At 47.0% G+C, this 15,075-nt stretch overlaps 1 protein-coding gene across 1 annotated transcript in view; it reads left to right on the forward strand.

Annotated features, from left to right (window-relative positions):
• The window catches only part of IPO4 (importin 4), a 3,494,625-nt gene that overhangs the window by 1,563,166 nt on the left and 1,916,384 nt on the right, over positions 1-15,075 (forward strand). Inside the window, exon 12 of the mRNA XM_085624107.1 lies at positions 13,433-13,542. Within this exon, the coding sequence (XP_085480233.1) occupies positions 13,433-13,542 (110 nt within the window). The remainder of the gene's footprint in view (positions 1-13,432; positions 13,543-15,075) is intronic.

Here is a 15,075-nt window from a genome sequence, read left to right on the forward strand (position 1 = left end):
TGCCTAAGCAGGTCATCCTCAATCAGCCACGAATGGGAACTAAATCAAATCCAACTCTTAAGAATATTCAGTTTATGGGGCACACCAACTTTGGACCTGTTTGCCAATCAACACAACAAGAAATGCAAACATTTTGCAAGCAGATTCCCTCAAGCGGGGTCTTGGGGAAATGCGCTACACCTCTGTTGCACGGGAATGTTTGCATACGCGTTTCCCCCGTTCCCTCGCATACCAAGGTTACTACGGAAAATGAGATCGGAACCGTGCCATCTAATCCTAATAGCCACGGCTTGGCTGAGACAGTTCTGGTACTCTGAACTCCTCCAGCTGTCAGTGAATCTCAGAGTGCAGTTCCCATTGATTCAGGATCTGATCTCCATGAGAGAAGGGCAAGTTCTTCATCCGCAGTTGACCTCTCTGAACTTGTCAGCCTGGAAACCTCATGAGCATGAGTTTTATTCCTTAGATATCCCTCAAGAATGCCGGGATATCTTATTGAACTCTCGAGCAATATCTACCAATAAGACTTACACAGCAAAATGGAAGAGATTTTGCCATTGGTGTTCTGATCAAGGTCTGCATCCTTTTCACTCTTCACTGGAACAGATACTCCCTTACCTGCTACACCTAGCCAAAGCTGGACTCTCTCTTGCATCGATAAAAGGACATCTTGCATCTGTATAGAGATACTGCAGAACACCAAATCGCCCATCTCTTTGGTCGCAGAGGGTAATAAAGGAGTTCCTAAAAGGACTGTTCAGAGTGTTTCCACCTATTAAGCAGCCATCCATTCCATGGTAGCTCAATACAGTTTTGTCACATCTCATGAAACCCCCGTTCGAACTGATACACAAAGCTGAGTTGCAGTTCGTCTCTTGGAAAGTGGCCTTATTACTAGCCCTCACTTCAGTCAGGAGAGTCAGTGAGATCCAGCCATTCTCTGTCTCGGAGCCATTTCTTCAATTCATGAAAACAGACCAGCTGTTCGTCGTCGGCGTCGTGATCGCCGGAATGACGTCGTCGGAGTACTCAGACGCCGCCCTTGCGCGCTGACGTCAGTTCTTCATTTTTCCTCGCCAGCAAGCGCAGATCCGGGAAGAGCGTACCCTTAGTCATTTTTTGACTAACTTTTTGGACATTTTTGTCTATCTTTTTAGAGTCGACTTCAACTCCTGCTGCCGGTAGGGATGCCCAGGTTCAAGCCGTGTGACGTCTGTCACCGACTGATGTCGGTTACCGACCCCCACCATCGGTGTCTCTACTGTTTTGGGGCTGACCACGATGACAAGTAGTGCCCCGACTGCTGGGCCTTGACCTCGAAAGCTAGGCGGGAGCGGTCCCGCAAGCTCCTCGAGATCCGGCAGTCGGCTCCGCGCCGCTCGAGGTCCCGGTCGAGGAGGAGGTCGAGGGACCGGTCGGAAAGCCTCAGCCATCACCGCTCGTCGGGATCCAAGTCCTCGCACTCAGGTAAGTCGAGATATAGTAAAAACAAGTCGAAGAAGCGGCATCGCTCTTCTGACTCCCCTCGCCGGTCGCGGGACTCGGCCAAGGGTTTGGGTGGCACCACCCGCGCGGCTCCGCCAGAGCCGCAGGAGTCGAATCCGACCTCACACCCTCCGGTCCCTGGGCTTCATGCGACTCCGGGCGAGATTCGAGACTTCCTCGTGGCCATGAGGACTCCCTTTCCGCCGTAGAGGCCTGCCAGCGCGCCTCCAGGCGTCACAGGTCCGACTGGGGGTCCTAGCATGCCGGCGGCTTCATCCCTGGCGCGGTCGTCGACTTCGGTCCCGACACCGCAGGCCCCCGTGGGATCCAGGCCTGGATCCCAGTCGACACCGGTTGACCTTACGCCTCCTCCGCCAGTGCCGATCCCCATGGTGTCGCTCTCGGCGCCGTCCCCGGACGACGACGCACCCGGTTTCAGCCCCAGTCCCTGTCCGAAATCGGAGCGGCGCCGCTCGGCACCGTCTCTGGCGTCGATAGGTGGTGAATTCACCTATGACCTGGCTCCGTCATTTTTGCCTGTTTATCAGGACACGGATGAAGGGGAGGACTGGGAGGGGTCTGAGGACCCTCTGGCACAGTAGTGCCAGTTAAGTCAGGACTGGGAAGATGAGCTGCGGGACGCCAGTGGTCTAGACACTTCGCCTGACACTGGTTTCATCTCCTCCTTCCGTGGCTATGGAGGAGGGTGCTACTTATGCTATGGTGCTGCGCAGGGCGGCCCAGGCCATGCGCCTGGAGCTCCCTGCAGCGGCAGTGAGGACTAACCTCCTCACTGAGGTGCTTCAACCGCCAGTAAGCTCTTCGGATCCTCTGCTGCAGTTTAATGAGGCCCTCACCGACGTTCTGATGGGCACTTGGTCCAAGCCCTCCACAGTCTCCTGTGGATCGCAACGTGGCCTGGCGCCACCGCCCAGCTCCGAGCGACCCCTGCTTACTGTCCGTACACCCCACCCCACCCCTGAGAGTCTGGTTATCCAGGCCTCCACGTCCCAAACCGCCTTCCCGTCCGCACCTCCGGACCGGGAATCAAAAAGGATGGAACAGTTTGGCAAGAAACTGTTTTCCTCCCTCAGTCTTGGGTTGCGGTCCATTAATACCGCATGCCTTTTGGACCGTTACACCCACTCTCTGTGGGATACGGTGGCGGACGTGCTGCCCCAGTGTCCAGAGGAGGCCAGGACACGGCTCGCCCAGGCTCTTGCTGAGGGGCAGAACGCAGCACGGTATTCCATTAGATGTGGACTTGACACCACGGACTCGCTGGGCAGAGCGATTGCAACGATGGTGGCGAGTCGTCATCACGCCTGGCTGAGGTCCACAAACTTTTCGGGGGATGTCCAGAGCACTCTCATGGACATGCCCTTTGATGGCCATCGCCTTTTTGGCGACAAAGCAGATAGCGCGCTGGAGCGCTTTAAGGACTCCAGGGCTGCGGCCAAGTCCTTGGGTCTGTCGGCCCAGCGCCAGCAAACTTCTGCTTTTCGCCCCTTGCGTGGCCAAGGAAGGGGCGCCCCCACGTTCGTCCAGCCACAGGCCGCAGAACCAGCCTCAACGCGGTCGCGGACGTGGATTCCGCCGTGGCGGAGCAGGGGGACAGAGAGCCGGTCAGTCCACATCCGCACCCGCAGCATCTGCCTCAAAGCCTTCCTAATCCGAGCTTTCAGGCCCATTCAACACCAGTGGGAGGCAGAGTTCGCCATCACCTGCTCCACTGGCGTACCATCACTTCGGACAGGTGGGTGCTGCAAATCGTCTGAAGGGGCTACTCTCTTCCCTTCGAGGCGACCCCTCCAGCCATGCCGCTGCGGTACCATCGCATGTCGGGGGATCACTTGCAACTTCTGCGGGAGGAAGTTACGGCCCTCTTGGCCAAGGGGGCCATCGAGCACGTTCCTGGCCCAGAAGTAGGTTGGGGTTGATACTCCCACTACTTTCTGGTTCCCAAGAAGGGCAAAGGGGTCCTACGCCCTATCTTGGACCTCAGCAGCGTCAACACCTTCCTCCGGAAGGAGAAGTTCAAGAGGCTGAAATTAGCTCAGGTTCTGGCTGCCCTAGACCCTGGAGACTGGATGGTAGCGTTGGACTTTCAGGACGCTTATTTCCACATCCTCGTCCTGCCGGCGTTACCTGCGGTTTACGGTAGGCCACGAGCACTTTCAGTTTACCGTATTCCCATTCGGCCTCACCAGTGCCCCTCGGGTGTTCACGAAAGTGATGGCGGTGGTCGCAGCTCATCTGCGCAGATTAGGGGTTCCAGTCTTCCTCTATCTCGACGACTGGTTGTTGAAGGCGGGCTCGCCCCAGGCAGTCGTCTCCCACCTCCAGACTACGGCCGACCTCCTGCATTTGCTGGGGTTTTCCATCAATGTGCCGAAGTCGCATCTGAGTCCTTCCCAGAAGCTCCTCTTCATCGGAGCGGTTCTGGACTCGGCGCAGTTCCGGGTCTATCCTCCGGAACAGCGGGTTCGGGATATTCAGCCTCTGATTCCGATCTTTCAGCCTCTATCCCGGGTTTCGGTCAGGTTGGTGCTGCGGCTTCTGGGTCGGATGGCCTTCTGCATCCTGCTGGTACATCACGCTCGGTGGCGGATGCGGGCTCTGCAGTGGGACATGAAGTTTCAGTGGGCCCAGCATCGGGGCAACCTGTCCGACCATGTCTTGATCTCGGAGGGCACTGCCAGACAGTTGAAGTGGTCACTCACGGACCGCGATTGGGTCAGTGGCAGATCCCTCTCCCTACCCCAACCGGAGCACGTAGTGGTGACGGATACGTCCCTCCTGGGATGGGGGGGCCACATGGGAGAGGCGAAGATCAGAGGCCTCTGGTCTCCGGCGGAATCCCGGCTCCATATCAACCTATTGGATCTGCGGGCGATTCGACTTGCACTGAAGGGATTCCTCCCCTCTGTTCGGGGGAGTGTAGTGCAGGTGTTCACGGACAACATCACCGCCATGTGGTATTGCAAGAAACGGGGCGGGGTGGGGTCGTGGACCCTTTGTCAGGAGGCTCTGTGCCTCTGGACATGGCTGGAACATCAGGGCATCACCCTGGTGGTTCAACACCTGGCGGGCTCTCTGAACGCCAGTGCGGACGAACTCAGCCGCCGGTGCATGATGGATCATGAATGGTGTCTGAACTCGGACGTGGCGCAAGGCCTCTTTGGGCTGTGGGGAGAGCCTTGGTTAGATATATTCGCCACCGAAGAGAACATGCAATGTCGGCATTTCTGCGCGTTGGAATTTCTAAGGCGGCACTCGCTCGGAGACGCTTTTCGTCGCGAGTGGAGCTGCGGTCTGTTGTATGCCTTTCCGCCTATATCACTTCTGCCCAGAGTGCTGAAGAAGATCAGGCGCGACCGGGCCCAAGTCATCCTTGTGGCTCCGGATTGGGCATGAAGATACTGGTATCCCGAGTTACTCAGTCTATCTATCGATCCCCCGATTCGGCTGCCTCTTCAGGAGGACCTTCTGTCGCAGCAGCAGGGGACGGTCCTCCACCCGAACCTGTCCAGCCTCCACCTCCATGCGTGGAGATTGAGCGGTGGCAGTTGATGCCATTTGACTTGCCTCCTGAAGTCTGTAATGTTGTTATAGCAGCCAGGCGTCCCTCCACAAAATCGGTATACGCCTGCAGGTGGAACAAATTTGTGGCATGGTGCACAGCAAAGGCTGTGGATCCCCTTTCCGCCCCTCTTTCTGAGGTTCTCCTCTTTCTTCTTTCCCTGGCCCAGCAGGGCTCTGTTCTGGGCACCCTCAAGGGATATCTTTCAGCTATTTCTGCCTTCTTACGGCTTCCTGATCAGCCTTTTCTTTTTAAATCCCCTGTTTTTTCTCGATTCTTTAAGGGAATTACTCACATGTTTCCTCCTGTCCCCTTCGTAATGCCTCAGTGGGATTTGAATCTAGTCTTGACCTATTTGATGTGCGCTCCCTTTGAGCCACTTCATAATTGTCCCCTTCTTCTTCTGACTCTTAAGACTGCTTTCCTGGTTGCCCTCACCTCTGCTAGAAGGATGAGTGAGCTCCAGGCTCTCTCTTCTAAGCCTCATTTCCATTCTGTCCATCCGGACACAGTTGTTCTTAGGACTTGTCCTTCCTTTCTCCCTAAGGTGGTAACTGCCTTCCACATAGGCCAGTCTGTTACTCTGCCCACCTTCTTTCTGCCTCCGCATCCCTCGAAAGAGGAAGAGAGGCTCCACCGTCTGGACCCAAAACGGGTGCTGTCCTTCTATTTGGACCACACCAAACAGTTCCGGGTGGACGACCAACTCTTTGTTGGCTACGTGGGCGCTAAGAAGGGGCGGGCGGTGCACAAGTGAACCATCTCTCGGTGGGTCGTTTTGTGTATCAAGGCCTGTTATTCTTTAGCTAAAAAGGAACCTCCTGTAGGGCTGAGGGCCCATTCCACGCGGGCCACAGCGGCAACCACTGTCTTGGGCCGGGGAGTCCCCTTGCAGGACATTTGTCAGGCAGCAACGTGGGCCTCGCTACACATGTTAGTCAAACATTATTGCCTGGACAGCCAAGTCCGGAGAGACGGCTTCTTTGGCCGTTCTGTTCTCCAGGACTTTCTGGTGTAATCTTGGTTCGCAGACCCACCGCCGGGGTTGGTATTGCTGGGGTATCTATTCTAAGGTGAGGAATCTAACTAACGTGTTTCTTTCAGATGAACAAGTTACTTACGTTCGGTAACGATGTATCTGTAAGAAACATTAGTTAGTTAGATTCCTCACCGGCCCACCCATCCTCCCCGTTCTGCGAACCGATATCTACGGTTGAGGTCATCCCTTTCAGGGCCCTAGATTCTTGGCACCAGTGTCGGTCTCTTGCATGGCTCTGCGTTCCTGGCGCGGAAAGGTATGTACAAGAACCGTCCGTTTGCTGTGCCGTTCTAGGGGTAGGCGCCCTTCTCAAGAATGTCGTAATCAAGAAACGTCTACATTTATAGTTGCCCCCAACTTCGCTGCACGGATACTGTCTCCCACTGTTCCGCCTGCTCACCGCTTGAGGAGGCCGTTTACGACTCTGCCTCATATCTCCCCATCTTTCCGGGAACCGGGACATCGATGCCCAGATGAGGGACTATTATGACTCTGCATCTCATCTTTGGGTCCCCACCTTCCACTGGATCGCCCACGGGCCCCAAAGAAGTGAGTGGAGCCACAACAGTGGGTTGGGCCATCTGAGTCCCTTGGGTCGGCGCAAACAGATCAAAGTCTCTCTTCCTCCTATTGCCGTCGAAGTGTCACTTTCTCTGAGTCAATCAGCATCAGGTGCGGAGTCAACAGAGCAAACTGATAGAAATTTGATATTTTCACTTCCTTCTCAGGGTGAAACTTAAGTAAGTAATCTTTTAGCGGATACAAGGGAGGCTGGGCTTTTTCAGCCCATAACTGAGATTATGCCAGCTCATGTGCAGGAGAGTTATATTTCTGCACGTGGTGAGGCTCGTGGGCTGGAGTCTTCTCCAGCCTTGGAGCATCTTTCCCCTCTTAGTTTCGCTTCGGAGGCAAGTTCCTCCTTTGCAGGTATGTTGAGGAGAGTGGCTGCAGTCTTGGATTTGTCACCAGCTACTATGGGTAGGCCCACTTATCCTCTGATTGAGGTTCTTTACCAAGGTCAGACAGGGGAAGAGCCTGTTGTTCCATACAGTGAAGCTCTTTTCAACATATTGTTAGGAACTTGGGGCAAGCCTGAAAGGGGGGGTCTCTGTGGATCATGCTATATCTCACAGGTACTTGCCTGCTCCAGGATATCAAGTTTGTCTCCTTAGGTACCCTTCCACTCATAGCCTGGTAGTTCAGGCTGCTACAGCTTCACAGGATATGGATTTTTCATCTAAGACTCCATTGAATAAAGACTCCAGGAGTCAAGATGCATGTGGCAGACACATCTTCGCTTCTGCTAGTTCTGCATTAAGGTCCACCAACACGTCTTGTATTCATGGGTGTTTTACCCACACCTTGTGGGATACCTTGCAGACTGTGCCATCGCTTCTCGATAACCTCTGTTCCGATGTTGAGAATTTGATTATCAGCTTAGCTGCCTGTTGGCCATCTCTAATCAGATGTGGCATGCATACTACTGATTGAACGTTATGCATAGTTAAGAGCCTCAGGTTTTTCGTAGGTTGTATAGGTGACTTTAGCTGATATGCCCTTTGATGGTGCCCATCTTTTTAGGGCTCAAGCTGATTCAGTATTGATACAATTTTGTGCTGGAAGTGATACCAAGTTTTAATTGCTCTTTCTCTGTTAATTATTAATTAATTTTGACCCTATACTATAGGTGATAATGTAATTTTTATTTTCTCAAGGGACCTCACTTTATTAGGGCATTGACATGCCCCTTTTTCTGATAACACCTGGTTGTTTCAATACTGTCTTTGACAGTTTAAGTGACATAAGGATAACTGTGGTATATTTTTATATTTTTTCTTTTTTCCTTTCATAGTCTGCTTCAAGCTCAAGAGGTGATGTGTCTTGCGGTTAGGAAGTTAACCTTTTAACATGCTTCTTTTGAAGCAGTTTGATATGCGGGTATGTATTTTTCTTATGCCAAATGTGGGACCTTGTATACAGTGTGAATACTTGTTTTTTGTGAATACTCTGAATTTCCACTTCTGGTAATTTTGGACTCTGGTTTGTCCAACACTTTTCATTGTTTTCAGGTGGGGTACGGATTGCTATTGTTTTGCATAATTTTTAGGCATGATTCCTGGTGAGGAGGTCATGCCAGCTTTAGTATGTGTTGAGTTCCTTACCTGCACATGGTAATTTGCTTCTTGGATGTGTGCTCCTCTTTGCTGGAGGTGTTACGTATGGCAAGCTCAGGGTGTCCGATGTGTGTTCTTCTGAATACCTCTAGTCTTTATTTCCTCCATTTTTGGAGGTGATGTTTATGCTTATGTTTAATTTTGGAACATGGTTGCCTCTTGAGCGCTGCTTCTAAGATTATCTGAGATACAATGTCTGAATAGTTACCTTAGGGTTGTTTACGGCCATGTCTTACAAGGTTTGAAAGATTTCTGTTCTTTCAGAGGAGAAGGTTTGTGTTGGATCCTTCTTCGCTTTAAGGACTTCCTGGATGTTCAATATCCTTTAGTATTGACACTATTGATAGACCTACATTTTATGTCTGGAGTTTGGTTGTTCTTTGTCTCCCTGTGAACATTTTCCTTTCAACCATTTGTTATTTTCTATACCTTAGAACCTTTCAGGGGATCATAGTCTGAGGTTATGATCTGATGCTTCATTGTTCTTAGAGAACTAAAAAAGCCTATATGGCCCTTTTCTGCGTTACGGTCAGATTAGATCTTGGCTCATATGTCTTGTGGACAGTTATTCCATCTGGGTTTTCTTGTTAGGTAATTTCCAGATACTTGGCCTTTTTTATTCGCTCTGACATTCTAGGCCAAGTGTTGTCGAAAGTGCTTGCTGATGGCAAGGTGTCATTTTCGTGTAGATTTTCATTACGTAATACCGGCCTGCTAAGATACTTTTGGCAGGTAGTATTATCTTGATGCTAAGTCATTGAGGGTGCAATATCTCTCTTGGTGCTGTATTGAATGGTATTACGTGGGCTGGTTTTTCAGTTCCGTGTGTATATAGAGTATATAGTACTATCAACTTAATTGCGAAATGTATTCACATGCGACTGCTAGCGTTCGTTATGGTAGCAAAGGGGAATGTACGAGAACCTTTTAGATCATGAGAGGGGTCAGGCAAGGGTGTGTGCGTGCACCATTCTTGTTCTGGTTATATACAAACTGGATGGGAGAAGCTCTAACAGGATCTACAGTAGATACTCCAACCTTCCCCCCAGTATCACTACCAATTCTGGCTTATGCGGACGACGCAGTGTTAATAGCCAGAACAGAGGTCGTGCTTCAAAAACGAATTAATGTCTATGTGGGGCACATGTCATCACTGGACCTAAAGGTCAATGAGGCTAAATCTTTTGTTATGGTGTCAGGTTCCTTGCCTGTAAATGGGTTACCATCTTTTTTATATTGGGACAAGGAAGCTGGGCATAGTGGAGACCTCATATTTGGGAGTCTCATTTGATAATAAACAAACTTGGGCGCATATGGACAAATGTAAAGCACTAGCAATGGAAAGGACTTTAGGTGCAATTACAATTTTTTTAAACCAATTGGGATAAAAACCCATAGGAACAATAAAAACGATCTATAATGCGAAAGCAATTTCAGTTTCAACATACGGGCCCGGTCTGTGGGTAATGGTACCTACAGATTACTTGCAGAAGATAGAGGATAGTTTTATAAAAAGGGTTACCTCCCTCCCGCACTCGTTCTCCTACTGTCTGTCATTTAGAACTAGGATTCCCCCACATAACGGACATTATAAGACTTGCCCCGATCATGCTGTGGCATTCAATTTGGAAAAGAAACATTGTGGATGTCAATTAGACTACACTTCGAAATTGTTTGTCACTAGACAATGCCCACAAGATTGCTTGGTTGGCGTATGTTAAATCTGTTATATTCCTTAGGCGTCCCAGAATTGTACACTAATCCATCTTATTGCTCCAAATTTCCTAAAAAGAAACTAAAGTCCCTCTTTTTGGCTAAGGCAGACTATGTAAGGAAGGAGAAACACCTAGCAAAATCAGTGGTGAAACTTTACTACGCGATCCCCCGATAACTGATTGATTTTTTGTATCTGGAGGGTGTAAACAACTCACAGCATGAATTCTTCCTTCTAAGAGTTCGTATTAATTTGATTGCCTTGATGTTGGGCTTTCCAGCCAAAAAATATTCTATTAGTGAATTGGATTATTGTCCCTGTGGTAATCGGTCAACGCAATCTGATCTTCATATTTTCTTTTTCTGCAAATATTACAGGGGACCAGAGACATAGAAATATCCTGCCTGTTTTACGGCGTCATAGGTTTAGCCAATGTCGAGTGGCCTTACTTTTTATGAAGAAACTCCCCGATTTATATGTTTGCTTTTGTGTAGCATCCTTTTTGTGGGCTTCTCTGCGCAGAGGGCGTCTGTTGTAAGGTTGATATGTTTTTGCTCCTTATCCCTTCCCTAAAGTTTTGAATTTTTAATCATGATGCTTTCTGATTTGTTTTTAAACGGGACTCATACTTTTTATCTGCGCAATTGCCTTTCTGTGTTTTTATTAACCAACAGTAGGAAGACTGGGAAGGGACTGCTGTAAAATTAAGCTTATTGGTGTTCGAAGCCAATTAGTTGGAGTTATTATTGCACCCTTTAAACAACCATGTATTCATATTTTTTTAATGGTTATTTTTACTGTTTTGAAACTTGTATACTTTTATGATCTATGTCATTTAACTAGATCGAATACATTTATTTTGATGATGATGAGGAGTATATAGTATGGTGTTGCATATATGTTTACATATGCTATAGTTCTACTTCACATAATAAAGAATTAAAAAAAAAAACCTTATTGGGAGATGTGATTTGTGTCTTGTTCTTTTCTGTAAATTAGGGTTCAGATCTGTGTGTGGAACGCGGTGATATAGAGCTGGACATAATTGTTACATTTTTATGACAGATTCACAACTGTTAATTGCCATCTCTGTTTCTCTGGGCACTACATGTTATGTGAACCTTAGTCAATTTGGCTAAACTATGTTCCTGTTTCAGGCATGGAATATGATGTTCATGTTTCTTGGTTCTTGGATTAAGCTTCCCGACATTGTGATAATGGGTTGGTTCATCTTGGTTTTAATGGGAATGTGTTCTGGAAGCCCTTCTTTTCTGGAGTCACCAGGACAGGTTTTCTTCAGATATTTCCTGTCTGATGTAGAGAATGCGGGTTACATGGCATTTGCTTTGCATTTGGCCCTTCTAGTCCAGGGACTTACTCATCCTTTTGGGGTTAAATGCTATTTTCTGACTGTTGTCAGATGTCTTTTGACAGGGTTTTATCTTGTCTCCTTTGAGGCTTTTTTTTTTTTCCGTGCCTGCAGAGTTGTTTCTTACTTGCATTGTTTATGGTCATTGCCACAGTTTTTATAAGGAGCTGTGCTCTTTTCCACCTATTTCCTATGTACGTCTGGTCTTTTATAAATTTCGCCCAGCTGGTTCTTTTTGAGAACTTTTGTAGGATTAGTTCGCAGACGCTCCTCCGAGTGGGTATAGCTATGGTATTTAATTCAAAAGTTAAGGAATCTGCGGCTAGATGTGATCAGATGAGCAAGTTACTTACCTTTGATAACGTATTATCTATCTGGTAGAGACATTCTAGCCACGGAATCCTTAATATCCTGCCCATCCTCCCCACTCTGCGAACGATCTGTAGTATAAGGGTTATCCTCTTTTCATTACTGATTTTATATACTAGTGAATACTGTTTCACATAATTGAGTGAATCAGCAAACCATTGGGTCTTACGTTTAATCTTGACTTGGTTTTGCCATACCCTTTGGTTATGATTGCTTTGTCATTCCTTTTGGTCTTCCCTTATGGGCCTTGCCTGAGTGTTCCATATTCTTGGGCAACATTTTTCTCCTTGCCGGAGTATTGTCATACCATTTATTTCCATTTTCTATTTATGTGTTAAAGAGATTTTGAACTTTTTTGGCACACTGATTCCACAGCAAGTCTCTATAGTGATCAGCCTAACTTCTCGACCACACTGCCACAAAGAGAGCTGTTAGTGATTATTTAATTTAGCCTCGGCTTTACTACTGGGTATATACTGGGCACTATGCATACTATACCTTACTTTGGTATTCCTACGCTGCTGCCTTAGATTGACTATCATTTTTTTTTCTTTTTAGGGCGGTCTTCCTCTCAGCATTTACTCTATTTTTTCTTTGAGAAAGGCTGTAATTTTAAAAAAAAGAAACAAAGGATTTAGGCCCAGGTCTCTGTACTGGGGGTGAATATGTGACATTGTTCTGCATTCTGTCCATCAATTGTTCTTTTTGCATTTGTCACCCCGAGTGGGACGGGTATGCCCAGACGTGGGTCCCATGCTCTCCATGCCACTGGAGTCAAGCTATCCTGCCTGATGAGCGGTGAAACCCCGAAACCGGTCCTAGGATGCTTGTTTCCAGTCCAGGGAGGACCTGGCCTGGCAGTTCGGGCTGGACTGTTCCCATTGGGCTCAAGGTCAAGACTGATTTGCATATGGCTGGGTACAAACTGAAATGGCTAGCAAAAAACACGATGGATTTAGGCCCAGATCTCTCTACTGAAGTGAATGTATGACATTGTTCTGCATTCTGTCCATCAATTGTTCTTTTTGCATTTGAAGGGGCTCACCTTAGTTCACCTAAAGGAGTTTTGCTTATTTTGTATAGGCAGGAAATATTTTAAATACTCAGTGTAAATAAAGATGTAATTGGACATTTTTCTAAGGTGTATGTGTGCCAGGTCCTTGATTAGAGTTGAAATAAATGTTAGTGATAATTAGAATACACATAGTGTAAAGCTAGGAATACAGTTAAGTTAAATGTTTGTTCACTAGATTAAGCCTTAAAAAATGCATGAATAGATTTATCAGTATAGTACATAGGAAATCCCCAGAAATAAATTTGATACTGGTGACATAATGGATTTCTCATACTACCCATCGTCCTCTGTCCTCCCCCACCTGCTACTTTTTCCACCTGTTTACTTTCTTCCCTTCTTTCTATCAGTACTTTTTCTCTCACACCATCCTTACATTCTAGACACCTTTTTGCTGCCACATATCCCTTTTCCTTGACCTCTTTTCTCCATCTTTCGCCAGACTTCGTTCTTCAGTGATTCCACTCACATCTTCCTCTCTCCCATTGCACATCTGTTTTTGTACTACTTTATCTGCCTCTCACATCAAACTTTTTCCTCCTTTTTTAACTTTACCACTCATTATTGCTTGCCACATCTTTCGGTCGCTCTCACCTTTCATAGCACTGTTTGCTTTTCTCCCTCCAGAGCCAGCTGATGGAGCCAGCTTTGCTGAGTGGGAATCCGTATCAGCGTAAAGCTGCCCTCATGTGCCTAGCAGTGATTAGTGAAGGATGTGCAGACCACATCAGACACAAGTAAGTATCCCATGAATCTGATACTCTGTAGCTCGGTGCACCTATCCCATATACCCTCTTGCCTCATGCTTCAAATTTTTTTCTACTTCTACTAAATGACTACTACCCTAACCATCTTTAAGTCTAGGTTCTAAAACAACTACCCAGAATATCATAAAAACAGCAAGAAGGCATGTTGTGTGCAACAAGAATAAAATTCACATTTCCGGCATGTTTAAAATGTAATTTACAACCTTACACTGTAAAACCCTCTTCTATGCTGTACCCTAAGAGCAAGCGAAGAAGAGCAACTTGTGGTCTACAGTTTCTTAGGGAGAAGAGACGCACTACTTACCTTGTTGACCGCAGGAGCTATTGTTATTGGTGGATGCGTGAAGGCAGTGTTATCTGTGTATGGCAAATGCACTGCGGGTGCAGTCTTTCTCTGGGACGTGACTTTATTAAGAGCAGGTAAGATGTAGCCTCTTTGGAATACGCTGGCAGTAGGTAAGACTGTCTGTGTCAGAATCTCATGCGATAATCTGCGCGATGGACCTCTCCTGACAAATGGTCGTGGCAGCCCTCATATACTAAATCTTAACTAGAGCTTGGAATTCCTAACATTAGTTCAGAAATGTTTGATGTAGAATTTGTGCATCAATGTTTGCACCCCAGGTGTTTCTTAGGGACATATAAGGTGAAAGGACTTCAATTCAGACTACACTATTTTGGTTATATGTCTGTATTTGTTCTTATTTTCCATTGATATTGTGTTAAGTAAGCACTTGTCCGAAACTGATGTTGCATCAGGTGTTTTATGTCATTAGCCAAATTACTTCACACTTTCATGGTTATACAACATCTGCGTCAATGGTAGTCATGACAGTGAGTGCATGAATTGTGGAAAATGTCGATTCTCATTACCAAAGATTGAGAAGATGGCGACTTCCATTCCCTGAAATTCATTCAGGCCCTACTTAAAAATGGAGTTAGGCCTTCGTACTTTGTCACAGGAGATGTGCTATTCAAATGAAACATTTCTTAAACAGTGGCTCCTACAATTAACTCCATCAGACGTCTATGAAAATGATACTTTGGGTACATTATGAAAGTCTCAAACTCTATACACTCTTTCTAAAAATGTTGTATATCGCTATTAGATTGACGTCCTTCGCTCAATTCTTCGCAGAAAGTGGTGAGGGATGGCTTTGCAGTGGAACCCTGATTGGGAGAGGGAAAAGAGCAGAAGTTGTTGAACAGAACACTAGAAACTATCTATTTTATAATAATGGCACTCTACATGGTAATGTGGCATAACTGTTTATAGCATTATTTTCTCTTCTGAATGACCTAGGTAACACGTTTTAGGGGCAATCTAATCAGTTATTCGGTTATGACTGCATCATTAAAACTTCAAAAGTAATTTTCACCAGAAATTTGCATATTTTGAAAAAATGTTAACAGTTCCCCCCCTCTGGTTATTTTAATAACTATTTTAAAAAAACATTAATAACTTTTTTAATCTAATCATTAGTCATTGAAGTTGTGAGCTTT

The sequence above is a fragment of the Triturus cristatus genome, chromosome 1_1, assembly GCF_964204655.1.
Source record: "Triturus cristatus chromosome 1_1, aTriCri1.1, whole genome shotgun sequence".
NCBI classification, from domain to species: domain Eukaryota; kingdom Metazoa; phylum Chordata; class Amphibia; order Caudata; family Salamandridae; genus Triturus; species Triturus cristatus.